This window comes from Micromesistius poutassou, assembly GCF_964030765.1.
Source record: "Micromesistius poutassou genome assembly, chromosome: 7".
Lineage (NCBI taxonomy): Eukaryota > Metazoa > Chordata > Actinopteri > Gadiformes > Gadidae > Micromesistius > Micromesistius poutassou.
In genome coordinates, this window is record NC_140277.1 from 12,814,923 (window position 1) to 12,840,721 (window position 25,799).

Below are 25,799 nucleotides of genomic sequence, written 5' to 3' on the forward strand. Positions count from 1 at the left end.
ATTATAAGAAGTATTTATTGTCACCTTTTTGTCAGACCCCTTTATGTACGTTGACGAAATGTTTTCAACCTCCCCCCCCATTTTTTTTTTAGAGCCTGACACCGTCCCATTCCGTCATCTCTTTCTCGTCGCCTCTCTTTCGATCAGCCAGTGTATGTAAATTAGGCCCTTTGCTGGATTGGGACCTACATGACGTCACCCCGCTACACCACCCTTCCCCAAACGGCCTTTACTAGTCGGCGCACTGGGAGACGCGGGACGCGGGGAAAGAGGGGGCGGTGTGGGAGTTTCATTTGGCAGCTCACAAAGGGCGCCCCTTGTTTTCGGGGGATCTAGTTTTTAATCAGATGGGGGCAGCAGCCCCCCATCCGTCCCTCTTTCCAAATTTAGATCCACTCGAAATGAAAGCACGATGAGTCAGTCAGTGAGTATGTATGTGGGGTTAAATGTGTCGTTTCAACGAGAACTTTAGAACACATGACTCATCGATCTGTTTGTAATTTTGCTTATTATGATGGTGTATTTTCAATGTATTTTATATTATATATTTTTTTTAATATAGTAAGTTTATATTATTTGATATCACATAAAAAATATGGTTAAAATATGATCCATTAGATTTTTTACTTGGTCAAGAATGCTGAATTACTGAAATTTATCTTCTGTATCTTCTGGTATAAGGAAAAATGTCCAAGTGTCAAAGTTATTAAGTAAAAACAGCAATACAGTGAATTCTTAATAATATGCATATTTAATTTCCAGGTTGATGATACATATATAAACTAATTACCAAGAAACATCTTTTTTTTTATTCAATACCTTCCAATTTAAAACACATAAATAATATCCAAATGATACTAACCGAATACTTTCAATTACTCAATACATTTAAATAACCAACATGTGCTTTTTTTCCCCTCACTTAGGACCAATGCTTCAAACCCCCTGTAAAAAACAAAGACAAACTGTTGATTTCTAGGCAAAGCTTACACCTCCCAACACCAGGTTGGACGACTGTGCAGAATCCAGCAATGGCAATGAACATGAAATAGTAGAACACCGATGCCACTGCCAGGTTAACTTTAAAAACTATGTTACACGATGATATAGTTGATATAAAAAAGTAAAATATTACAAATGATCATTCTCAGTACAAAATCTTGTAAAATGCAATTGTGGTGCAAATGAACGCAGAGAGTGTTGTTAAAATCTGTGGAAAAAGACGTTGATGCAAAGATGTGCAGATTTTTACTTGGATCGCTTTACCAAAAACATCCATTTCATTTGTAGCAGCTATATTTCCAGTTCAGCACCCAAATTAAAATGTTGTTATGGAAGAAACGTGAAGTCCACAAAATAATACATAAATAACACTTAAAATATACTCGGTGATGTTTGAAATGACATGCCGACCGAAGTCCCGCCCCTTAATTCATCCCAACAAAAACAACAATAATCCTGCAAAACAACTGGCAGTAAAAAGAAATACAGAGTGGCAAACTCCATATTTACCAATTAAAACATGGGAAAATAAAGACACTTTAATAAAAAGTAATTTGTTACATGACACATGAGAAAGTGATGCCCATTTTGTTCAAAGTGTCTTCCGAAGGGAAGTATATGCATATACAAAAAAAAAAGAAGAAAATAATACGTTAAAGATTACCAGAACCAAGCAGAGTAAGTAACTCATAGTTCCTGTTGGTAGAGTTCTCCTCCTCCTGGACACAGATATGTGTCCGATGCTTGCCCCCCCCCCCTCCTCCTCTACTGAAAGAACTTGAGGCCCACAACCAGGAAGAACTTCTCCAGGAAGATCTCAGAGTCCAGCACGGCGATGTGGGCCGCACGACCAATCAGGGAGTTGGCGGTGTTGGGCAGGGCGTGGATGACATCATAGCGCACCAGATTGCAGTCTTTGTTCTGAAGCACGGGCAGCAGCAGGTTCTCAATCATCTCCGCATACACAGAACCTGTGGCGGCGGTGGGGCGGAGAACACAAGGCAGAACCGGTGATTGTCCTGTGATTCATTGTGTCTCAGAGAGGAGTGGAATGGACATAACGACAGAGTACATTCTGTTTGACGGCTGCTACCATCGGTTAGAGAGAGGGGGACCTTTGAGGATAGGGGAAGTGGGAATGCATGAAGGAACAGGGTGTCAAGAGTCGTTTATAGAACCAAAACAGAAAATACTAAGTCTCTAATGCAAACGTACAATAACTACCAATCGCACTACAAGCATCCTGCTCGAGCATGCCATTGCATCAGTATTCTAGTAAGACACGTTTAGACATGTCTTAGGCATAATCATTTCATATTGAAGAATGCACACACACACACACACACACACACACGACTTACCTGTCTGTTTGTCCTTGAGTGCGGTTTTGCACATCTCTATGCGAGCAGAATGATACGGAACGTAGCGGTCCTGCAGGGACCCCACCAGCACCACGTTCTTGAAGAACTGCAGACCTATACCGGGAAGAACTCATCGTTATCGATTTGCTGATTTGCTGACTTTTTTGGGGGGGAAATCCAAACTCAACAGCTCAGGAGTCACAGAGACGCAGAGTTTGGCGCTGAGCCTACCAGACTTCCTGCTGAGCTTGTAGAGGAAGGTCTGCCGGGGGTCCGAGTGGTCCCTGCAGGTCAGCTGCAGGAGAGAACCGGACTTCTTCCACTTCTGCATGAACCACAGGCCTGAGAAGGAGCATAGATAAACAAATAAAGCAATAGCAAGTATATCATGAAATAAAGATAATTCATGCATGCCTCTCACGTATCACACTGCATCCTTCATCTCCAAATTGATATATTCCAATAGCTAATTTAGGGGGTGTGAAGTTTTGATGTTAATTAGCAGTTACAAGCCATGTCAAAATGTAGTCTAAGCGGGAGTGTCCACCCAGAGGTATGATGGATAGATGGACAACCAGCCTACCCTTTGGACTGTACCAACGGGTAGGCTGAATAGGGCCCCTTTGATGAACGACTCAAGATGAGCTGAACTCCATGAGTGCGGCTACACACCGGTGTTAACCAGGGCGGAGCTGTTGTACAAGGTGCCCAGGTGAGGTCCGGACAGGGACAGGAAGGTGTGCAGTTTGCTCAGGTAACACTTGAACCTGGGCCTGGTCAGCACCGACCGCACAATCAGGTTCCCCAAGGAGTGGCCCACGAAGCTGGAAAACAACAAACACAGCAAAATGACTTATTTTGCTGCACAAAAAAATAAATGCACAAAGTTCAACTGGGTTTGGCAAAAACAAAGTCGTGTCTATCAGTAATGTATTGAAATGTAAGAAAACATGTGCATTGAATTCTCTGATTTTAGATCCAACTGCCACCAGGGGGCATTGTTTAGATATATTTACAAGATGGATATGGTAAATACCACCCCCAAAAAAACAGCAATAGAAAAAATCGTGCACTACGCTCAAAAAAAGGAAATGTGTTATTTTCAGATGACTGCGGTTCAATGTTAGATTTGGCAAGGTTTTCATGGAAATCAATTGCAGCGCTCACCTTATTTTTGACACCGTGAGATTGTATAACTGGATGTACTGGACTATTTCATCCAGCAACCGGTCTGTCATGGACTCAAAGTCAGCAAACGTGTCATTCTGGGGATGCACCGATTTAGCGGAAGAAAACGGAAGAAGCAAACATGAACAAAAACGTGTGGAGCACCACATCCGTCACATCCACTGCAGAAACAAGAAGCAGCAGGCGTCTCCACTGGGACCGGCCTGGTTACCTGGTTCCTCTCAGACATCAGGAAGTCGATCCGACATCCCGGCAGCCCCAGCTCCAGGTAGGTCTTCACTAGTCTCAGGTCCGCACTGTTGCCTGCGCACACACACCGGATGCACGTCAACGTCACACTAGCGCTGGGCGATTAATTGATTTTTAGTCGAAATTCAAATTAATTCATTATTTAGATTATTTAAAAAAAAATAAAAGAAAATGTAATTTATTTTCATCAAGTGCAGTGATTTTTTTGGTTGCCAAAAATCAAAAGCAGGGCAACCAAAAGCAGCAGCACAAAGCATTTATTCCAACATCTTAAACTGAGGCACGCAGCAGAGTGGGAGATTTGTCTTCAAATAAAATCCAAACTAAAGATCGATAATTGGCTTTGGTTTGAAAAAAATCTGAGATTTTATCTTTAGTCGCCAAATGGCCCAGCCCTACGTCACACAAGCACAAACCTCGCGAGGGAGAAGACGCAGAGAATCTAAAAGAAGGGGAGCGGTCCTACCGTCCAGGCCGTGGACGCAGACGATGAGATGGATGCCCTCGTCGCTGCTGTCGTCCTCCTCCAGGCTGAAGTAGGGCACGGTGGACGCCAGCTGGGGGATCTCGCTGTACAGGAAGCCAGGCAGCCTCAGCTGCTTCATGTCCTCCTTGGCTTTGATGAAGCTATCACGAACAGAAACAAACGCCAAGAGTCGTACATCTGAGTGGCACGGCCGAACCCTGAGTGGTATGACCCGGAAAAAAAAAACTGGAGAAAGTTTGCAGGTGGAAAATGAGTGCAGGGGAATCATAGGAGCGGGTCTCTGGGAGGCAGAGAGGGGGTCCGAACGACGGATGAAGAGAAGGAGATGTTAACTGTATCTATGGGATGCTTTGCTATAAGATGGAGGAGCTTTACGGCACCATCGGGGTGGATCAGAGTCCCGAGGGGGATGTAGACATGCTGTCTTTACTGGGCATTTTTTTATAGCACAATGAACACTTTATAAAAAGGTATTTTGCAGTGTCATAGCTTTTTACATCATAGGTCAGCATACGTTTATTTGAACTGCAACTTTTTTTTTATAGATTCAATTAAATTTGTATAATATATTGTCACAAACTTTATTACGTCAGTTATTATTGTGTTTTCGTGAGCTGCTGCAGCGACTGTATTTCCCCCGGGTGATGAATTAAGTACCCATCCATCTTCATTTTCTTTTACTCACGCTTTCATCTGTGCTGCGGGGGCGCTCTGGTACCAGTGCAGGCTGGAGGAGGGGGAGACCGACGCCCCGCCACACCTCTCCTGGCCGCCGCGGCCGGCCGGCGTGGGGAGAGTGGGGCAGATGGGGGCTTGTTCCATCTCCTGCGGCTCCTGGAGGTAGCCCAGTCTCAGCTGCTCCAACAGGAGGCGCGTCTCCTGGGTGACCGCGCTGATCTCCGCCCTCCTCTCCTCCTCCTCGGCGGCAGTGGCGACGCCGTTGGCAAAGCGGTATCCGTCCCCCTCCTCGTAGAAGCCGTTCTGGATATTGTCGTGCTCCTCTTCGTCGTCGTCATCGTCCTCCTCCTCTTCCTCCTCCTCGTTGTTGTTGTTGACCACGGCGTCACAGCCGTCTCCGGCGCTGCGTGCGACGGCGGCGGGGGGCGGCGCCGTCTGGACGCCCAGGGTGACGCCGGACGTCTCCAGGGGGCTGATCTCGGACACATCTGTGCTGGAGCGCGAGCCAAAGTAGTTCTCCACCATGCCGCGCTTCACCACGTCCGTGCTGCTGGTGGCCGAGGTGCTGGAGGGACAGGCCGTCGCGGGGGGCTCCGTGCCTGCCTCTCGGGCCGACCCGGGCCCCGGCTCCAAGTCGATGTGGATGGAGCGAGGGTCCAGGTCTCCCGGCTCCGGGGCGGGTCTTGGGTGAGAGTGAGGTTGAGACGAGCCGGAGTTTGGGGGGTGTTGTACCGCGGGGGGCGGGGGACAACGCGGCACAGAGTCGACTGCGGCTCTGCCAGCGACGTCCCCAGAAAAGACCACGCTCTGCTCCTGATGCACCAAGATGCTGGACTTCCTGCCCGGCGCCTCGGGCCCCGAGGGGCCTCTGGAGCAGCCCTCGTCCTCGTCTGAGGGCAGGGAGTTGATGGACGTCAGCGAGGACTGCGCTCCCCTGACTGCACCGGTGCTTTCTGGGAAAAGCCCGTCCGCCCCACCACTGGCCCTCTGCACAGGGCCGTGCTGGGCGGGGCCCGGCGCGGGGCTCACCGCGACCCCCTGCGGGCCCCCTTCCGTATCGACTGCAGCCAGCCCGGTGCAGCCCAGGACTCCATGGGCCTGGAGGGTGGCCAAGGAGCAAGGTTCGCTATCGATGCCAGAGTCTGACAGGCGCTTAGAGGCGTACGGGACTCCAGTGTCAGGGAGACGGATACAATCCCCCTGGACCTGCAGCTGGACCAGAGGACCGGAGCGGGCCGGCCGTGCCGCCTCCGGACCTCCGGGCCTCTCCAGGACGGAGTCGGCCGCGGACGGGCGGAAGTCGGAGAGGTTCGTCTGGGCGATCTCGGGGAAGACTCCCCTGGGGCCGGCCCCGACGGACCAGTGGGGGAGCAGAACCGTCACTTTGTCCCCCTGGAAGGGGTCGCTGCCGCTGGGCTTCACCTCGATGTGCCTGACTCCCGCGGGCTTCTGGGGGTGCGGGTTCTGAACGAGCGCGGAGAACCCGGGCGGTCCGGCCTCTGGCCTCTGGCGCGCGTCCACGCCGGCGAGGTTCTTCAAGTAGCCTTTGTGGTAGGCGGCGGCGGCGGCGAGGCTGTCCTCCACCAGCGAGTCGTAGGCGCTCTGTCCGGGGTCCGTCGCCATGGCGGCGGAGCAACCGTGAACCAGAGCGCTGTTGGCCATAGTCCTCGAGTGGGCGGCGCCGGCGTCCCCCGTCGGGCCGTCGCGTTCACTCTCCTGATTGGCCGGCGCCTCCCCCCCCTTGTGCTTGGCGGCGGCGGGGTCGGCGGCGTACGGCGCCTGGAGGTTCTTGTAGCCCACCAGGACCACCGAGTCCTTGGAGCCCTGGCGGATGAGCTTCTTCGTGGTGCTCTCCGTCTTGGAGTTCTTCTTCAGCTTGACAGACTTCCCCTTGGACTTGGGCGGGGGGTCACAGTGGTCCGGCCAGGTGGTGTCCATGGTGGCGTGGCCCGTGTCGCAGGTGGGGCTCGGGAAGGCGGCGGTCGCCGCCGCTGCCGCCGCCGCGGAGGCTCCCCCGCCGTCCTTTGAGGTGGACCGGTCCGTCCTTCCGCCGGACACGGAGCCCCGCCGCGTGCCGGGCATGCCCAGCCAGGGCCCGTCACGATCTGCCGTACCGGAAGAAGAAGTAAGAATTAGAAATTTATGACGGTTTATGCAATCTTTTTTTTATTTTTATCAAATTGATCTTCCTTTAAATTATCTGCCGTGATTCATGCTTCTGGGTCAATTCTTAATGTAAACGTTCATATTTTATGCACCAGGTTAGGTTGCACAATTTATTATTCGATTCAGGAAATCCATGTGGTTTAACGACATTGTTACGGATGTTACGTGACGGACCTTCCGTGATGGAATCCAAATATCGGTCCTCGAAGATGATTGGCAAGGAACTGACATCGCCGTCCAAGTCGGCGCACTCCACAGGAAGTGGTGGCAAGGACAGGAAGTAGCTCGAACTTTTAATAGCGCTGGTCATCTGCTGGTGGCTGTGAGCACTGGGGAAGGACAGAGAAGGGGAAGGACAGAGAAGGGGGGGGGGGGGGGGAAGAAAATAACCATTTTACGGTCATCAACACCTCAAGACACATCGATACCAGTTCAGGCTTGTCAAGGGGAGGGGGTAAGGGTTTTGACAGCACCACTTACTGTAGTTCTTGGTAGGCCAACGCAGTTTGTCGTGGATGTTCAAGACAAAAGAAAGCCTCGGCAAACCGTCTTACCTGCAAGACAAAGCATCACAGAACGTCAAAAATGCAGACACAAAAGATGCGTTTGTCCAGCGTCAAAGCTTGCCCTGGGAAAGACGCTGTTCCAGACAAAGAAGCGACGCCTTGAATGGGGACATTTTTGTGTGCAGTGTGCGTGACGGAGTGGAGCTCACTCTGAGGGTGTGGTGCTCGGCGGCCAGCAGGGCCGAGACGTTCTCCTGCAGAGACACCACCTCCAGGAACTGCCCCCAGAGGGCCATGAGCAGGGAGCAGAGCTGTGCCAGGTTCATGTTCACCAGCTCGGCCAGCTCATCAGGGCTCTGCACCTTCTGCTGTTGGGGGGGGGGAGAGACAGAGAAAGAGAGGGCGAGGGAGAGAGAGCGAAAGTGAGAGAGAGGCAGAGTGAGATGTATACGCGGGACATAATAGTAAACTATAATCCTTATGTACGGTAGCTGTTAAGGTCAACCGTCTGGAGGTCTTCTATTTAAAAAGACACACTGCTGTAATAAGTCACTACTTATTATTAATTGTGAAGCAGGCCCCAGCACCCCCACTCTAACTGCCTTTGCCTCATTAAGAGACCCAAACCACAACGCTTGAAAGCACTACAGAGAAAAACAAAAGCAAAACCACAAGACGAGACGGGTCGGCACACATCAGAACATACCTCTATTTGTTTACAAAGCTGAGCCAGGCGGGCCTCTATGTCAAGTTCCTCTAAGGAGAGAAGAAGATCGTTACAGGGACAGTCTACCCACAACACACCCCCCGTGATGATGACATGAAGACACTTCTCTGGACAGCTGCACAAGCTATAGAAGTCCAAAGTGCCAGAGGGGCCCTGTCCGTCTGGCACATATGAAGGACGGGGCACGAGTATGAAGATAGACAGACAGACAGACAGACAAGGAGTAGACCCCAGGGCATGGGGCTCTCTGACCATCTTTGAACATGGAAAGGAAGGATGAGTTCATCTAGGCCACAGGTGCCAGTGATAGAGATGCCAGTATACGTTGTCGTTGGAAAATGGCGGGGGGGGGGGGTCTACAGAGAAGACTGACTGCTAACAAGGAGGAGGATACTTCAGAGTGTAGAGGAAAGGAAGGTAAGGAAGGAAGGGAGGAGGAAATGGCAAAGGCAGCTTGAGTGGAGGAACCGCGAGGGTCTGAACGTACCTATGTAGACGTGCCTTTGGCTTCGGGGATAAGGTCTTCTGAGAACACGCTCATATAGGACTTGCATGCTGGGCTTGGCTAGTAGGATTGCACATATAGGCATGTTTAACCTTCCTGCTGTTATTTTGAGACTCTGGGATGGATTAATCATGTCTGTCCACGCACGTGGAATTCATTTTAGTGAGCCGTGTCAAGGCAGTTCAACGGAAGGGTGAGCAGTGCACTGGGGCGGGAGTTGACATTGATTTAGCGTGCAGATTAATGTTGAATTATTTAATGTTATATACCTAGAATTGGATGTTGATTAGGATTAGTTCATCACAATTAGCTCCTTGAGTTAGAATGGGATACTTGGTGTGAGGACTAATGACAAGGGTCAAAACCAGTTAATGGATGGGGTTGAGAATACAATGACACTGGTAATTAGCCACTTGACAACATAACATCAAAAGTGCATAGCATGTAGACAATCACAGCACAATTACAGAACAAATCACAAAATAAAGACAGCAGGGCCAATATGCAAATAAATATGCAAAAAATACCAATCATTGTATTGCATTATTAAATTAATTGTGTGGCGGCTGACTTACTTTACAAACTACACTTACAAAAGCAGACGCATTTCCTAGCCATGCTTGAATACACATCAAATATCATTCTGTTGCATCACAGTTAAAGCCTGCTCGGTGAGAGCCTCCAGAAATCCTCCAACCACAGTGAAGGTAAGCTTCTGTACCCAAGGGCGAGTCCCGACAGGCCGCAACGCTTCCTACCTAGCTCCATGCGGTGGTTGGAGGGCAGGTTCTTGGTGAGAGCGGTGAAGTAGCCGAAGAGGCCCTGGTAGGCCAGCAGCAGGCTGGCACACAGGCTGTGGTGCAGACTGTGGGCATGCTGCAGACAGTGCTCAGACACCAGGAATGTCCGGCCCTGTGTGTGGGGGGGGTGATACGGTGAGACCGGTGGGGGGAGGAAATGATATGTATTGCAAATATGTCCCCCTTTCTTCACCTGGATGAGGTCATCTGACGGTCATCCAATATGGGCTCTTTTATTTATTTATTTTGACAAAAAGACACAAGTTTGTATCTGTTTGAATATTATTAAATTACCTTCACTTTACTTTAACAACGCTCTGTAAATATTTTTCCACCAACAAGATGGGAAGAACATTGAAGGACATTGAGATGCAAAACAAAACGCATCGGCTCGTGTTTTGAGGGTTTGTGCACCTCTGCAACGCTGCGTCTTTACCACGCGAGTGCTACAAATCAAAACACCATTAGCCTGCCATTCACTGCAATGTATTCTTCTTCATTTTCCATGCTGGAATGCTTTGTGGTTGATTCCACATCGATCCCCCTAAGCAAATGAAAAGTGGTCCGCGGGTTCGTATTCCCGAGTTGCCCATTAGCCTGTATTCCAGAATGATGAGAGACATTGCTACCGTTCTGCTCCGGTGACTCTGGCGCATTCAGCGGAGGCCCACTCTATCTCAGTGCTCCCATGAGGCTAAATACCATCATGGCGGGCCCTAATCATTTTTCTGTCTATTTATCTGTCAGCAGCCTCACTCAGCATGGCTGTTGGACGTGTGTTACCAATACTACTACCGTAGTATCTACTACTGCAGACTCAACAACGTCCCAAGCTGGTTCTGGTTCTGCTAGCAGGTGTAACAAGTCTTGGTCTGCCAACTACTTTATTTTAGCCGGTGATATAACCAGACTTAGGTAAAAATGGTACTCGGCTCATTTTAAATTTAGCAGCGAGACGTATCTAGAAAGCCACAGCTAACAGGGGCTACTTGAGGAATGGACCCATTTGATTTGGGCTTACGTCTGGGGACACTTGCTTCACGTAGGTGCTGCCGAACACTACGCTCTCCAGGTTGGGGATCACCGAGTCTTTGCTCTGCGCCGGAGCGTTGCGGTTCAACCACGTGGTTTTCACCGGCCGCGGGAAACTAGAACAGACAGAAGGAATCCCAGGGTTAACGGGTCGATGAGCGCGCACAGCACGAGTGAAGGTCAAATGCGGAGCGTCATCTCGTCTTATGCATTAGCCGTGGGGGCCCACCTGATCAGGGGCTGGTGCAGGGCCACCAGGGAGGCGTGGATGGTCATGGAGATGACAGACAGGTGGAAGTAGTCAAACATAATGTTGACCTGCTGGTGGATGCCTTTCTGGAGGCTAAAGTGCAAACGAAGAACACGACTGCTGATGCTCTGGAGAGAGCTCTGGTCCTCTGAACTACGGGCAGAGAAAAAAAAGAATGAACAGAAAAGAACACGGCTGTCACTCAAACCCTACCCTCTTCCAAAAGGGCGAACGGGGAGCCATGGCGATGCTTACCTGTAGTCCCCATCTGTGAAGAACAACTCCAGGACGATTTGGAAATCCATTTCATTGAGGGACTCCTCCACCTTATGATGTAAACAACGCACACAAATTAAAAGGGGTGATATTACGCCAGTGAGTGTCATTAGCCGTTACAAGCAGTTTGAATCTCAAACGGCTGCGTTTTCCTGTTATTTAGGGACATCAAGTGGTGTCCAGTGTCCCACCTAGATGTATGATGGATAGATAAGTAACATTCCACTGGGTGCGCTGGTAGACTAATCTATCCAGCATACATCTAGGTGGACACTGGACACCACTACATTTTCAAACGGCTTGTAATGGCTGATCACACTCCCACCTGGTTGCATAAAATCAGCCCTTTAGAGCCCATGTTGCAGGTTAACCGGAAGTTTTGATTAACGGGTACATAAAGCACTCAAAATAAGTATATCATTAATAAAATGTCTCCAAAATAGCGTTAAAGTCCAGTTTTTGTCGTTTTTGGTAGTAACAGGTTTTCTACCGCAACTCGGCGATGACGTCACGTTGGGGAGACGTGGTGGAAGGTAGCCTCAGCCTAGTACTTGAACTAGGGTGTCTGGGATGAGGAAGAGGTGGCAAGAACCACAAATTACATGTATGATGGCCCACAACCGTATAATTTCGAACCTGTCAGACGTGAGAGGGCGAATGAGGAATTGCCGAGAACTGATGGCCGTCAAAGCCGATTAAATGCATAGTCAGAGGAGAATGGGTGAAGAGTTGCTATCATTTAGCAACGCAGCAACGAGCGCTGGAGCTAGTCTATGAACAGCAGTGCATACTGCTGCATGTAATAGCACAGAGTGAAAGTCAACGTTTTCTTTATATCTAGTGACAGTGATTATGTTGTTAGTTCAGATACGTACTGGTACTTAGAAGATCTAGAAATAGAAGGCATAATGCTAGCTATGGGCTAACTTGCCAGTCCCATCTGTGAAATTCCCCCCCCAGATAATCCCTAATTAAATCTTCCCCCCCGACGTTGTAAACACATTTGATTAGTTATCCCACGTTTTGATGGTAGCCTACTAGCTCCAGTAACAACATCTTGCCTAGTGTTTATTTCTAAGCTTTTACCCAGTGTGCGAAATACCCGTCAATATTCGTGGGGTCCCCATCTACCGATTGTTGCTTAATACCGATCTACATTCCTCGATATACAGTAGGCCTATAACATTACAATATTTCATCGATGCAAGCCAAGACAATCAGTCTATAGCCTACATGACAACACACACACTTAACAATTTTGATAAACCGATATGCTATAGTATTCGTAAAGCAACACTGACATAGGAGGCTGCATTGGCTAAAGTTGTTTCTATGCATGTTGTTTTATAACGAGGAGAGGCAAAGATGTGCATTACAATGCAAATACGACAATAATTGGCATCAATCTGGCGCATTTAGAAGAGCAATCAACTGAATAAATGCCAGGTATATAGCAGACGCGCAATCAGTGAACTTGCAAATGAGAGCCTGCAGTATGACCGATCGTGTGACATTACCATCCATCTACAGCAAATACGATCAGACAGATACATCATTGACACACACATACACAAAGCACATTCGTCCAACCCGGCAGATGCTGACAGCCCACAACAAGCCAAACATCACCACGGCGGGTGTGCTCTCTCTCGCTCTCGCACGCACGTACACAATCACTCCAACTTCTCCAACTCCAAGGCTAGGCTGCTTCACTAAGACCACAACCAACCACAACTAACCATGCAGTAGTGTGAAGCCGGAAAGGACACAACGCACAGTCGCACACACTCATCTTATGCACAACAATCAGTTCTATCATCAACATTCAGTCACTGCAAGGATTTAAATAACCTCTTACCTTAAGTTAGAATGGACCCAAAGTGTGTGAGTGATACACTCTGGTTTAGCTTTCGCTTGCTATCCGTTTAGTATGACTTCTCAACATTACGTCCTTCTTCTGTTTGGCGCACATGGCTAATTTGCATATGTGCAAACGATTTGTGTCGTTTGGCAATAATAAATACTTGAATAGGCTATCTATCTGTCTAGGCTATCTATATAATCTGTATAATCTGCTGAACACTCTCTTACTAGTCTCTACTCTCAAGGGTCTCAATGGGGCTTCGGTCTGTCGTCTCCCCAACGTGACGTCATGCAATGCATTGTGGGGGAAATGAGAATCAATTGCAAACCGCTAAAATCGTACCTTCTTTTTCGTATTCAATTCTGCTTTGTGATACCCAACAACATTAAATACAATGGATAACCGTTTAAATGTTCATTACCAACAAGCAAATTGCACACAAAAAAAAATTAACCCTGCAACACGGACTTTAAGAAGTGAAAGCTGAGGATTGAAGAGGAAGCTTGTGCACATCCTCTGTCCTTGCGATTGCGTACCTTCTTCTCGTCCAACAGCATCATGACTTTGAAGAGGAGAACGTCGTTGACCACCACCTCCTCGTTCTTGTAGAGGATCTGATAGGTCTTGCTGCTGATGACGTCCTCTTGGACTGAGGCTGGGAAGGCCAGATCGGAGCCTAAGCACCAGAGAACAAAGACAGGCAGACATGACTAACTAAGCCCTGGTTTAGCAGGATGGAACATTAGTTGGCACTTGGCCCTGGATAAACCTCAAACTCAACATGATTGTACACATAGGGAGAGATTAGGCCTGGGCAATAAAACAATAAATGAGCATATCGTGATGATAGACTTTTGATCAATATCAATATAAAACATGTTCAATATATATACATAACAGACTGGACCACCGAATCTAGCAGCTGAGTTTGTTACACAAACACGGTTCCATAGTTATTTACAATATTTGAGTGTTTTTCAATGTTGTATCGACATTGGATTATTTATCAATGAAGAACAGTGGAAGGTCATATTAAGTGTTAAACAGAAGTGTTTAAATCCAGCATGGTAATTCCTAGTCTTTTTAGGTCATTCAAATTATCAATAGTTATCGATATCGGTCAATATGATCAAGTTATATCGTGATATGTCTTTCAGCCATATCGCCCAGGCCTAGGAGAGATTACTTTTTATTTCAACCGTGTGTAAGCCACAGATAGCCACACACTGTATATGTATCGGATAAAAGATATCATGGTATTGTTATCAAGATTTCCCAGCTTAATAGTCCGAATTCGAGGTTCATACATTCATGCAATTCTACATTGCACAACTTCATTAAAACAACACAACCCAACAAAAACCCAGAGCAGGTGATATCTTGCAAAACTCAAACCCTTGCCTGGATACAATACATACAAGTTATTTGCACGGCTTAGTCACGTTTCCTTCTCTTGATCCAACTGGTGGCCATGGTGTTATGGTTTGTGGTGGCAGAGAAAGAGACTTTGAGCTACTGAAGCCACACAGCTCTCTTCCCACAAGGGGATGAGACGCGAGCACCAGGCCGGGAGAAATGCGGAGAACAAGGACGGGCTTGTGAGATAAGGCCCAGAGGGCTCGCTGCCAATAAAACACACTGAATAAAGCAACACCGTGCCAATCACTGTCAACACCTTTACTGTGCCATTAGGCAAGTGTTTAATACCAGGTCAATAGCAGCTTGGGTAAAACGAGGCGACGCGTGTTAATAATTGATCCTGTTTTTAACACAAAAGTGCCCTGACATGTTGGAACCCAAACCTCCTTAATGAGAAGGAAAATTGTGGGATGTGTGAGCAGAGATGTATAGTAACGAAGTAGAACTACTTCACTACTGTACTTAAGTACTAAAATGCTGTATCTGTACTTTACTGGAGTATTATTTTTTTCTCCTACTTCACAACATATTTTTGATGAGTTTGATACTTTTACTCCAATACATTTTTCATGTGCTGAATCGTTACTCGTTACAATTATAAAAATGTTATCCCATTGATTTCTGTTGGAAGACTCGTTGCTCATTGGCCGGAAACAGAAAGGGGGGCTGTTTACGTTTGGTTGTAGTCTTTTCGTTCGGTTCTCCGTCTCAACAGTAGGGCTAGAACCGAACGAAAAAACTACAACCAAACGTTAACAGCCCCCCCTTCCATTTCCGGCCAATGAGCAATGAGTCTTCCAACAGAAATCAATGGGATTTACAAAATACGATAAAATAGCAATCAAACACGACAGAAACTGTATTTCGCTACGATACTTGATTTGGAACATCAACAAACACCACTAACCACTCAGTGAGTTGCACATTTCTGAAAACAAATGTTTAGGGTTGTTTTAAGGACACGTCGCCAGCCATTCTGAAGCAGGGGTGATTCTAAATGAGCCAAATACCCGAGACAGGACCAATAGTCAAAATGTTCTCTATTCAACCTAGACAAACCAGAAAGGGGGCTCAATGTTCAAAATACCGGAATTGTCCTTTAACTTACCCATGTTTGTCACTTAGCCATTTTCTTGGAATACCCCTCTGGCCTTTGAGATGTTTTTGTTGTTTGTTTTTACATAAACACTTGTATGTATGTGGCCTTTGACAGCTTTAAGACAGCTCTGTATTGTATTCCTGTCCTTGTACTGCTGCTACAGCCAAAGAAATTGTGTGTCCTTCAGTTTAAATATTAGAGATAATATAAACAATATGATATTCAAACTTTTGACTGCTTTCTTTAATATAAACATAACACAATACTTTTACTTTCAGTACTTGAGTAATTTTAAAATAAACTACTTGCAATACTTAAGTACAAAATTTTCTTCCACTTAAGTGGGGTGTTTAAAGAACACTTCTACTCAAGTCACTTTTTTGATACAGTACTTGTACTTTTACCTAAGTCTGGGTCTCTAGTACTTTATGCATTTCTGCGTGTGAGACATTTTGGTGCACCATGAAAAGGAGCACCGATCTACACAACAACAGAGCATCATGTTGGTGAAAATATCTTTTTTTTTTTTTTTTTCAGACGAGTAATAAATATGGAGGCGCGTGAACTAACCTGCCGGGTGGAGCAGACTGGCTTCTACTTTGTGTGGGACCCGGGGAGGAACCTTCATACTGGCCCGGATCTGGTAGAACCTACATGGAAAAAAAACAAGGCAACTGTAAATGTTAGTGTCGTTATTACACATCGAAGCGTATCTCCAGAGCAAAGCATTTCAGCTTGTTCAAGAACATCGAGTGAGGCTGAGGGAGCGCTCAGGGTAGCACGATAAAGCACTCTGGAATGCAAACCTCCGTCTTTGATGAATAAGTAATACACGTTTTCTCTCACAGTCACTCATGTAGTAAACCTGATCTCCTGAAGCATTGATGAGCGCAGAGAGGTCAAATTAGCCTTCCACTACCGAGTTACTTTGTAGTGATAGCATATCCAGCCACAATGTGCCATCAAGGTTAAACGCTCTTGCTATGGCTAACCCTGGTCCCGTTTCCTTCTAGACCCTTTTCCTGTTGATACGGTGAACACATTGGGGGAACAATAAACTGGCATTGCCTGTCACTGCGTAATGCCACAGGCTCCTAGCCAACACAGCCCAACCAAAGAATACCTGACAAACATAGACAGAAGTGGACTCAACTAAATACATTAACAACAAACGATGGGCGGGGCCAGGACCAGAACAGGAAGCATACCTATGCAAGCTCAGTCTAGGCACCAACTCATTTCTTGTAAGACTGATTCATACCAAAGACACAAAGCAGCTAGTTGGACAAGAAAATGTCTCACATCCCCACTGAAACTGCAGTGTTGACCCAAAAAAGAAGAAGCCAGAGTATCTTTGGTATTGTTTAACCTTCTCTAAAAACTTGCACCTATTTAAAACATCAAGTTCAAAGCGAAAGAGGCCAGATTTAATAGGGTCAGAAACAGTTACAAAAGCACCAGGTAAATATTTGTCTTCCAGTGGAATTGGCTAGACAGTGTGCAGGATGTGTATACAGGTTGGACAGCTTTTACTCTTAGGGAAAACATATGGGAATATGCGTTTGTGTGTACTACCATCACCACAATGGAACATCATCCCTCACATTATCGCTGAAATAGCCAAATCTCACATGTACACCATGTTGAGAACACAGAGAAAAAGAAAATGAAAAGCGGAGAAGCTCAATACTTGCCCTCTTTGGAACAGGTCCACATTGTAAAACTTGTGGAGCTCCACAGCAAACTCCACCGTGGCCTGGACTTCACTCATCTTGGTATTATAGCCGGGGATGCCTTACGTCATCGGGGACACACCTGTAGGCCTTTCAGGGGAATGTACAGGTCATGGTTAACAGTCTAAAACTAAAAAACAACCTGTTTTGAACCTCTGCTTTTCAGTTACCTTAAGAGCTTAGTGTACGTTTTTGCACTCGCTAATGATATACAGTGTTCAAAAAAACCAGCTTCAGTTTAAATAAATGATGGATAGGCGTTAGATTGGTTGTCACAAACGTGGAGTGAAACCATCGCCTGTGGCAACAAGAGCAGCTATTTGATCTTGACAGACACACAGACAATTCGGAGATCAACATGGAGATAGTTTTGCTCCCGAGTTCCTCCATTATAACATAACTCATTAATGAGTGTGACACCAATAGGAAATTGGCTAAATACATTTCTACTTTATCATCACCTGATTACTTTTGAAACGTTGCATCTCAAAACGGAATATATATATATATATGTATCATAGCATAAAATATGCATTGTGGGAGTGTTTTTCTTGACTTACTAACCTTACATTGTGGCTAAGCAAAATAAACAATTACATTACACATACATTCATGCACTGACTCATGACACTACCCACAGCAGCCTCTGACAGCATACGTTTTATGATTAGGACAACACTTGAATTTGAAGACATCTACAGACATAAGTATAACGACCATCACTTCACTAGCCACAAATAATTGCATTGAAATATAATTCATTCGCAAACCATGCTACAAGCGGGACTGTTACAGAGCACAATTACTGCATTATGAACCCTATTTGGGTACAGTAGTGTAGTGTGGTAGGATAAATACACCAGTACGCTGAGACTTCTGCATGAATAAGGATCGACATGTATATCATCGCATTAGAAACCCGGAAAAAGTTGAACTATTTATATTGCGGTGGTTTGAAGATTACGAATGAAGAAGTACACTGAAACTAAACCAACAAGTGCATGCGTCATCATGCGCAAATTATGGAAACATAAAGCTATATATTTTCTTAAAACCAATTGAATAGACTATAGTGGTTAAGTACAACGTTGCAAAGCTTATATATTTCTAAGTAAGACCAATTTAGCCAATGACACCTGACAGTCAATGAAGTCTAGTGAAGTTGACCAACTACTGCAAAAGGGCTATAATAAAAATCACGCATCAGGCTGTTTTCCCAGCAGTAACTATAATTGTATGGCATTATTATTAGTTTGTGGACGAGAAAGATTTCTGCCATCTGGTGAAAACTCTAAACCGGGTACAAAAAAAACAAAGTTTAGGAAACGCGATGATGTTAACAGCATGGCGTTGAGTTAAATATGTATTGTATTTTGATCTGCTACAGTAAAGTGTGGACCAGGCAGGGTGAAGAAGTCCAGCCGAGACGTGGGGTGACAAATCTGGGCTCGGGGTCAGGTCGTGGAGGTATGGTATGGATGGATGGACTTTAGCATACAACACAGAACCCCACCACAGTGGATCAATGATGGGATGATGGGATTTTCAGCCTGATAGCGGTTGACAAACAGCAGTAGTCAAACGGACCATTCACTAAACAGTTTAGGCAAAGCGCTAGGAAAAGACAGCTACTCACCATTGCGTCGGTAAGTCACTCGGCTACACAACATTAGCTGGCTAGCCGACGTTAGCTCCTGCTAAACAGAGTCCTCTGGTCCTATGCACTGCGAGGCATTCGTAGAGCAAACACTATGCGGACAATTCTACACGATCGTTTTCTTATTTTTGTACTTCCTACTTTGACCGTACATGTCTCTATTAAAGTGTCCTGTTTGATACCTGAGCCAACGGTGGTCCGAGCTGCGGCTTCACTCCGTGGCTGCCCCCGTCGCTCGCTCACTGCGTACTGGCGCCGCGGTGGGCATTTTACTGCGCATTTGCTGCGCATCTCCACAATTGAATGTGCACCAATAGAGAGAATAATCCAGGCTACGTCATTAAATGAGTCTCAACTATTGTTATTCATGGGCTTTATTATTCTTTCTTTTTTTTGTCTATGGAATTATATAGAGGTAGATGACCTCGTTAAAACTGCGGAAACTATATTACTAAAAAAATAATAGTTACATCTTAAAAAGTAATAAATTATTCTGCAGGTTACTCCCATCCCTGGTTAAGATCAAGGTTAAAACGACAGGTTTGGGAGGTTTGATGAATGAAGCTTTCATATCTATGCCTGTGCGAAATGCATTATGGGAAACCTCAAAGTTCTTAGCACCTGTGCTCATACACATAAGGTAGACTACCCAGCCGGTCTTAACAGATTGCTGAATACTTTTGTGCATTTTCTTATGTTGCCTCCTCAGTAAGCATATTATAAAGTCGGGTGGGATAATCAATGTCATGTTGCCTTATATTTATCCACCACCTCCACTGAGTTCACAATGCCCACAATCAGAGCCATATAATCATTCTTGATAGAAGGCAGGATAATGGTTAGCATGTTTGGCTCACAACCAAAAGGATACTGGGATATTTTAACTCCCATGTCAAATGTCTCTGTAGGTAGCGATGCCTAACCTCTGCTCCTTGTATCTTCAATTCACTGTAAATCACTTTGGATTCAGGCCCCTGCTGAAAGACTAACTAATGAGTCAATTTAGTTTAATGTCCACCACCACCACCACCACCACCACCTAACCCTTAATAAGGATATTGTTTAATAGTCAATCATCTTTATGCAGCACTAGGTATATGTATTATCCATACATCTTATCTAGGCCAAGAACGTTCTTATGTAGGCACAAGTTTAGAGCACAAACACTTAATAAATAACCTTATCTTTGGCATTATTTTAAGCATCATTCATTAGCCCATATAATTAGTATCGGAAATAACAACAAAGGTCATTTTTGATTACTAATGTTATAGTGTTTTTTGCCTAAAATTCAAGTTCTGCAGTTTAGATTCACAATGAATAGAGATTCAGTCAAGTCCACATCAGAGGCTTTATTCACAAGGTTGTATAGAATAGTTTCACACTAGGGACACAAGGTGAAGTATAATACCATGGAACTAATACCCTGTATCTTCACACAGTTGGAATTCTGTTTGAAACCACAAAACCTTTTTTCTTCAACTCATATTCTCCCCTCATTCGTACATCATGTAATAAGACTACAATTGTAACTTATTGCACATTTATGTTATTTTATGTTTATCGCTATCACCAATGCCCATTTTTCATTTTTCCATTCTCTCCCTTGCGCTGTCTTTCCTCTTTTCATGAGGCACTTGATGTCTCTCAAACAATAAAAAAAATGAAAAGTATTCTGGTTCATTTCTATTGCTCCCGTCACACCTCCCACTCATATAAGCAAAAATATTCAATAAAGACCTGCAGCCACCCACACGTTTTTGTTGAATGTATTAATGTCTCTCACCGTGTCCAATGTTTAGAGAGAACCTGCATAGAAGTCGACAGGATCCAAATATTTGGAAAGATACTCAACATTTCCTCCATATGACAACTACACAGTCATGGATAGCCCCAAGAATGTTGCCACGTTGTAGTAATTGTCTTTTTCGTAGACCATTTTATGATTTATCCCAAACGCTTCAAACACAGAACAATTCTTAAATAATCTGTCACTTATTCTCAGATTAGTGGGCATGCAGGATTTAGCCAAAGGCTGGTTGGAGGAGAGCTCCTGAGGAATGCAAAGTTCACACACAAAGCTGTTGACTCACCCCCCACCAATTGGTGGGCAACAGTCAAAGCTATAAAGGGACCCTGCCATCCTAAAGGTTGACAGCAACGTCGAAGGAGCTACTTCTACACACCACAGGTCTTGCACCCAGCAGTGGTCCGAGCTGAATCTACAGAGAGGGGCCGGTTCTCCTGTCCATCAAGCTATGAAATGTATGGATTCAAAAGGTAACTTGTTTGAATTGTGTGTGAATGTGCCGAGTGAATCAACGTACTTACACACAACAAACTGGAACTCTACTGTTGTCTGGATGCATGATGTGATTGTTTTTTTTCCTCTTCAGGAAAAACCTCTTATACTTGTTGTTTTGCTGCTCTGTGGTCCCACAATGTGGCTGTACAGGACTCCATTCCCAGAGTAAGTAGTTGGTTGGCTGTCTTTGTACTAATATGTTTGTTTTGAGTGCTTATATATATGTTTGCAGTTGGTTTTGTTCAAGGTTGACCCCTGAAAGTGGTCTAAGAGATGGTTTGTAGTTCTTGCTTTACTTGTATTATTGTATTTCAGTTTTATGCAAAGATCTTGCACTACATTGCATCTCTGATTTTCTGCAGAACCCCATAAACTGTTTTATTGCATTATTGAAATGTACATATCTAAAAAACGATGTATGAATGCAGTTTTAAGGTGCGCGTAAGGGAAAGGCACAAGAACAACACTGAATAGCCCACTTTTTAAACAGAATTGTCATAGAAATGGGTGCGAAGATAGGCGAAACTAGAACCGAGACGTTAAACGGGAAACCATAAACAATCAAAGAGGACCTAATATTTATTCAGGGCAGTCTCACAGCTTTTTAAACATTGGGAGTTTACCAGCCACACCGTCAGGCGCTGATGTACACAAACGCCCCCCGCCCTCGCGCATAAAGCGTCCTTGCTGGTGTGCATTGATTTGGATGGAACCCTCCTACCCTGGCCTATGTTATATAATGCATCGCTGTATAGGCCTAAGCCTTTTTCTGACTTCGAGGCCTGCTGAATAATGATTTCACTTCTGAAATGGATGAAACCATCAATTGCAAAAAAAACAAAAAACTAGCCCTTGGCCATTGCGCTAGTATGCTCACATCTGCTTTTATGTTGAAGCGGTGACATTTACATCCGAGCTCGGTGTTCAACTCCAGAGGTCGGTCTGCCCCCTGGTACAAGTGGGAGACGACCGTTTTCCAGGTGGGTTCATAAAACAACCACACCACGCGATCTAGATCTTCGGGTTTTTGTTGGAGTTCTTACCCCATGTCCTCCTCTTCTCAGGGTTTTACATCATGTCTCAGTTCCAGATTGCTGAACTGGCGAGGAGAGGAACTGTGAGGAGTGTTGCGGGCTCTGCCCCGGGCCATGTCGCTTATCAAATAGGGCCTGCTTTCAACTTCAGAATCAACACAAGGTAAAAAAGAAAAAGCCCTTAGAGCGTTGGATATAAAAGAAGACACTCCCACCTAGTGGCTAATACGGTGGGGTGCCGATAGTTTACGCCTCTCCATGGTGCTGAAAGTAAAAGTTTTCCCAGGTTACTAACGGAAAATTTCCTACTTATTGCAGTATGTTATATAAAGAATAACTGGGTCAGGGTTAGGGTTAGAGTAAATGTATAATTCAATATAATATATATATATTATATTATACTATACATATATTATACATATTGATATATATATATTATATCAATTATATCAATTATATATTATATAATATAATATAATAAGTCGTAGCCTTTTATATCTGTGTTTGTTTCAGATCAGCATATCCCTTAGGACTGCCAGAAGAGTTCGCGTTCGTAGCCGTTCTGCGCATGAGCGGCAGCACTGTGTCCAAGAGATGGAATATCTGGCAAATGCAAGACGTGAACGGAGGAGAACAAATGGCGATCGGACTTAACGGAGAATCCCAGTCCCTTGAATTCTCTTTCACAACACTTGACCATGAAAGAAGGACTGTCGTTTTCAGTTCTCTGTCATTTCTGTTCAATTCTCAATGGCATAAGGTTCTCCTGAGAGTTAACAAACAGTCTGTAAGTCTGTTCTTGGATTGTGTTTTAATTGATATTCAAGAAATACCAGTTCGAGAGAAGGTCAGCTTGGATGGCTTCACGTTGATAGGAAAACTAAAGGAGAATCCAGTTCTGGCTGTCCCGGTGAGTCTGTTCACTTGCTGAATGCATAGGCGTGTATTTAAAGCTGAAGGCATGTATGGGTTGTGGAGACGATGCCAAAAGACTTCTGTAGTTAAAGCCCTGACAATCAAGCAAAAAGAGAATGTAAAGTTATGATAAGCAAATACACAAACCTACCCTCAGCCCTTGTTCATTGAAAAAAATCCAACCAAAACCAGACATGAGTCCCAATTCTAGTTTTTTTTGTTAGTTTTAATTATTAAAAAAAAAGACAATTGGAAACCAAAAAAACGACAAATAAAGTGTGATTTTCTGATTTAAATAAAAAACAATCCGATCTACACGTTAAAATACAATTTCACGTTGCAGTCCCTAGCTTTATTGTCAGTTTTTCGATGATTAAAAAACGTCACATTAGGACCGTATATTAATATAGGCTACAGGTATAGGCCTTCACCATTACCTTACTTTGCTCTTTCCTCTGTTAGTTTGAACTGCAGTCGATGCTGATTCACTGCGACTGGACCAGACCCAGCCTAGAAGCCTGCAAGGACCTGGCAGGCACAACCTCGGTAATCCTCCAGTAGGCTAACATTGCCTCATGTTATTCTTTTGATTACATAATTTATCAAATAATATTTCATATATCGTATGAACCTTTCTTTTGTGGCCTAGACCTATTTAAATGACCCGCTCCGGCTCACGATTCGTTGTGCCTCTTTGGTAACTCCTCCCCTTTGACCATATTCGGAATCCCTCCAATCGCTCCCGATAACCAAGAGGTGTCATGAATATGCATGAGTTGCTAATGGCCATGGTACCTCAGACGGTCAGATAGTTGAAGCGAACTCATTTGGGTTGGTCTGGTCCGGGGGCTCCGTCTTACCAGCGAAACGCGGCGAAAGGACTAGAAAGGACTAAAGTTCACCTGCGCAGACAACGGGGACAGGAGACCATGCTTTGGCCCCTGGGGATTCGCGGGCCACTTGTGGTGATCGCACTGCAAATAGTCCTTCTTTGCTCCGCTCAAGTAAGACAATTTGTTTTGTATGTTTCTCTTTTTCTCCCCCTCTCTCTCTATCTCTCTCTCTCTCTCTCTCTCTCTCCTTTTTGCAGATTGAGGAGACGGTGGTGCAGGTGAGTGTTATAACGGCCGGAATGGAGATGCAGCCGACTGAATGATTGCCACAGGGACTGCATCCCCCTGGAAGTCTGTCGAGCATGGATAGGCCTATAGAGGAGGAACGCCATGGATGCGTGCCTTAGGAAAATTACCCTGGAGAAATCCTTTTATAGGTTTCTTTTACCGTCTGTAATGCGTTATATTGCTTTTGATGTTGTGAAATCAGCCCCCCCTAAACCCCCTTACTGCTGAAACCGATCAAATGCTTCAATAGCCGCGGTTTTGAGCCAGCCACCTGTTCATTCTTCCATTTTTATTACTGTCAGGTGTCAGCACAAGAACACCAAACAGGATAATGTGGAATTTAAACTGTGTGATCCTTTGAGTCGAGTTCAAACCGACATTGAGTGTAATTATTTGATGTTCATTCTAGAAGGAAAAGGGAGCCGTTGGCCCCCCCGGGCCTGCAGGTGTACCGGGAATTGATGGCGTTGACGTAAGTCCTCTCAAGGAGCAGATTTGATCTTTGAGACAAAGATCACGTAATAATTATTCGTGAAAAAAAAGATTGAAATGAGTTATGTCCAAAATCACTCAGAGTCTCACATTGACGTTACAGGGGGAGAGAGGTCCAGACGGCGAGGACGGCCCTTCTGTAAATATAAAAGCATCATTAAAACATACTGTTTGTTTTCTCCTGCGTTGTGAGCAGCGTCTGATGGATTGATTTGGTGGGGGGGACTGTGATGGTGTCTCGTGTTTTCAGGGAGCTGATGGCGATGCGGGTAAACCGGGCTCAGCGGGTCTACCAGGTGAACCTGGGGACGACGTGAGTGTGTTGGTGTTTTCACGTGACTGTTTTAATGTGGATGAGTGTGTTGTTTTAAATGGCTCTAGTGTTGTTAATTAGGTCTAGATCGAGAATGTAAACATCCTAGGGGTGTTTTTGCCTAATATGTTCTCACAACAATCATACACATCCTGATCAATCAAGTGTCCCCTAAAGAAGCAAATCTACAGTTTGAAGTGTGCAAGAAAACGAATACAGGGAATTCCTTAAAGGGGAGGAATGCTAATTTTCTTTGTAACAAGGCACTCAGGACTTAATCACTTTTGCTTTTGAAAGGAATGGTTATGAAAACAGCTGCAAACAAAGAAATAATTGAGTGCTATTAGGTAATAAATACATAAGTCGACATTACGATTTTGGAGTAACCTTTTTTGTTAAACGTTGTTGTACATACATTATTAAACATATTAGCGGCCATCCATTGTTAAATAACATCATAAGAGTGTTCACATGTACACTGCGAGTTTCCGCAGCACAAGGGCCACATTGTTGGTCTGTTGGAGTCTTGTGTTGAGAATCCTCAGAACAGTGTGGAATGGTACCTGTCACTGGGTTTGTTTGAGGAGAGCCAAGGAGGAATGTGGCCCTTCACTGAAACT

At 45.1% G+C, this 25,799-nt stretch overlaps 2 protein-coding genes across 3 annotated transcripts in view; one reads left to right on the top strand and one right to left on the bottom strand.

Annotated features, from left to right (window-relative positions):
• Positions 1 to 742: 742 nt before the first annotated feature.
• Positions 743 to 19,222, bottom strand: fam135a (family with sequence similarity 135 member A). Of its 2 annotated transcripts, none has more exons than XM_084470835.1 (21): positions 18,979 to 19,222; positions 17,304 to 17,432; positions 16,180 to 16,259; positions 13,628 to 13,767; positions 11,207 to 11,277; positions 10,931 to 11,104; positions 10,691 to 10,817; positions 9,628 to 9,781; positions 8,852 to 8,929; positions 8,344 to 8,393; positions 7,847 to 8,002; positions 7,612 to 7,685; positions 7,306 to 7,460; positions 4,973 to 7,070; positions 4,267 to 4,427; positions 3,763 to 3,854; positions 3,531 to 3,628; positions 3,036 to 3,187; positions 2,595 to 2,705; positions 2,364 to 2,477; positions 743 to 1,973 (listed from the first exon to the last, which is right to left on the bottom strand). In XM_084470835.1, exons 2-21 carry the CDS (start codon positions 17,378 to 17,380, stop codon positions 1,768 to 1,770), a joined length of 4,368 nt encoding a protein of 1,455 aa, XP_084326961.1. In that variant the 5' UTR covers positions 17,381 to 17,432; positions 18,979 to 19,222; the 3' UTR covers positions 743 to 1,767. The 2 variants fall into 2 exon arrangements, with proteins under 2 accessions (XP_084326961.1, XP_084326960.1); XM_084470834.1 differs by having other exon boundaries at positions 7,847 to 8,005.
• A 3,157-nt stretch (positions 19,223 to 22,379) lies between these two features.
• col9a1b (collagen, type IX, alpha 1b) overlaps positions 22,380 to 25,799 on the top strand; it is a gene marked incomplete at both ends in the record, with an annotated part of 12,771 nt that continues 9,351 nt past the window's right edge. The window contains 4 exons of the mRNA XM_084470214.1: positions 22,380 to 22,501; positions 22,852 to 23,248; positions 23,716 to 23,799; positions 25,117 to 25,179. Of these exons, the coding sequence (XP_084326340.1) occupies positions 22,380 to 22,501; positions 22,852 to 23,248; positions 23,716 to 23,799; positions 25,117 to 25,179 (666 nt within the window). The remainder of the gene's footprint in view (positions 22,502 to 22,851; positions 23,249 to 23,715; positions 23,800 to 25,116; positions 25,180 to 25,799) is intronic.

Bases quoted from the DNA above. Each gene is read 5' to 3' on its own strand.
- fam135a (XM_084470834.1), bottom strand. From the start codon at position 17,380: ATGAGTGAAGTCCAGGCCACGGTGGAGTTTGCTGTGGAGCTCCACAAG. The intron at 4,428-4,972 runs GTGAGTAAAAGA...TGTTCGTGATAG, and splicing joins CCCGCAGCACAGATGAAAGC to CTTCATCAAAGCCAAGGAGG. The intron at 3,629-3,762 runs GTAACCAGGCCG...GTGCATCCCCAG, and splicing joins TGATGTCTGAGAGGAACCAG to AATGACACGTTTGCTGACTT.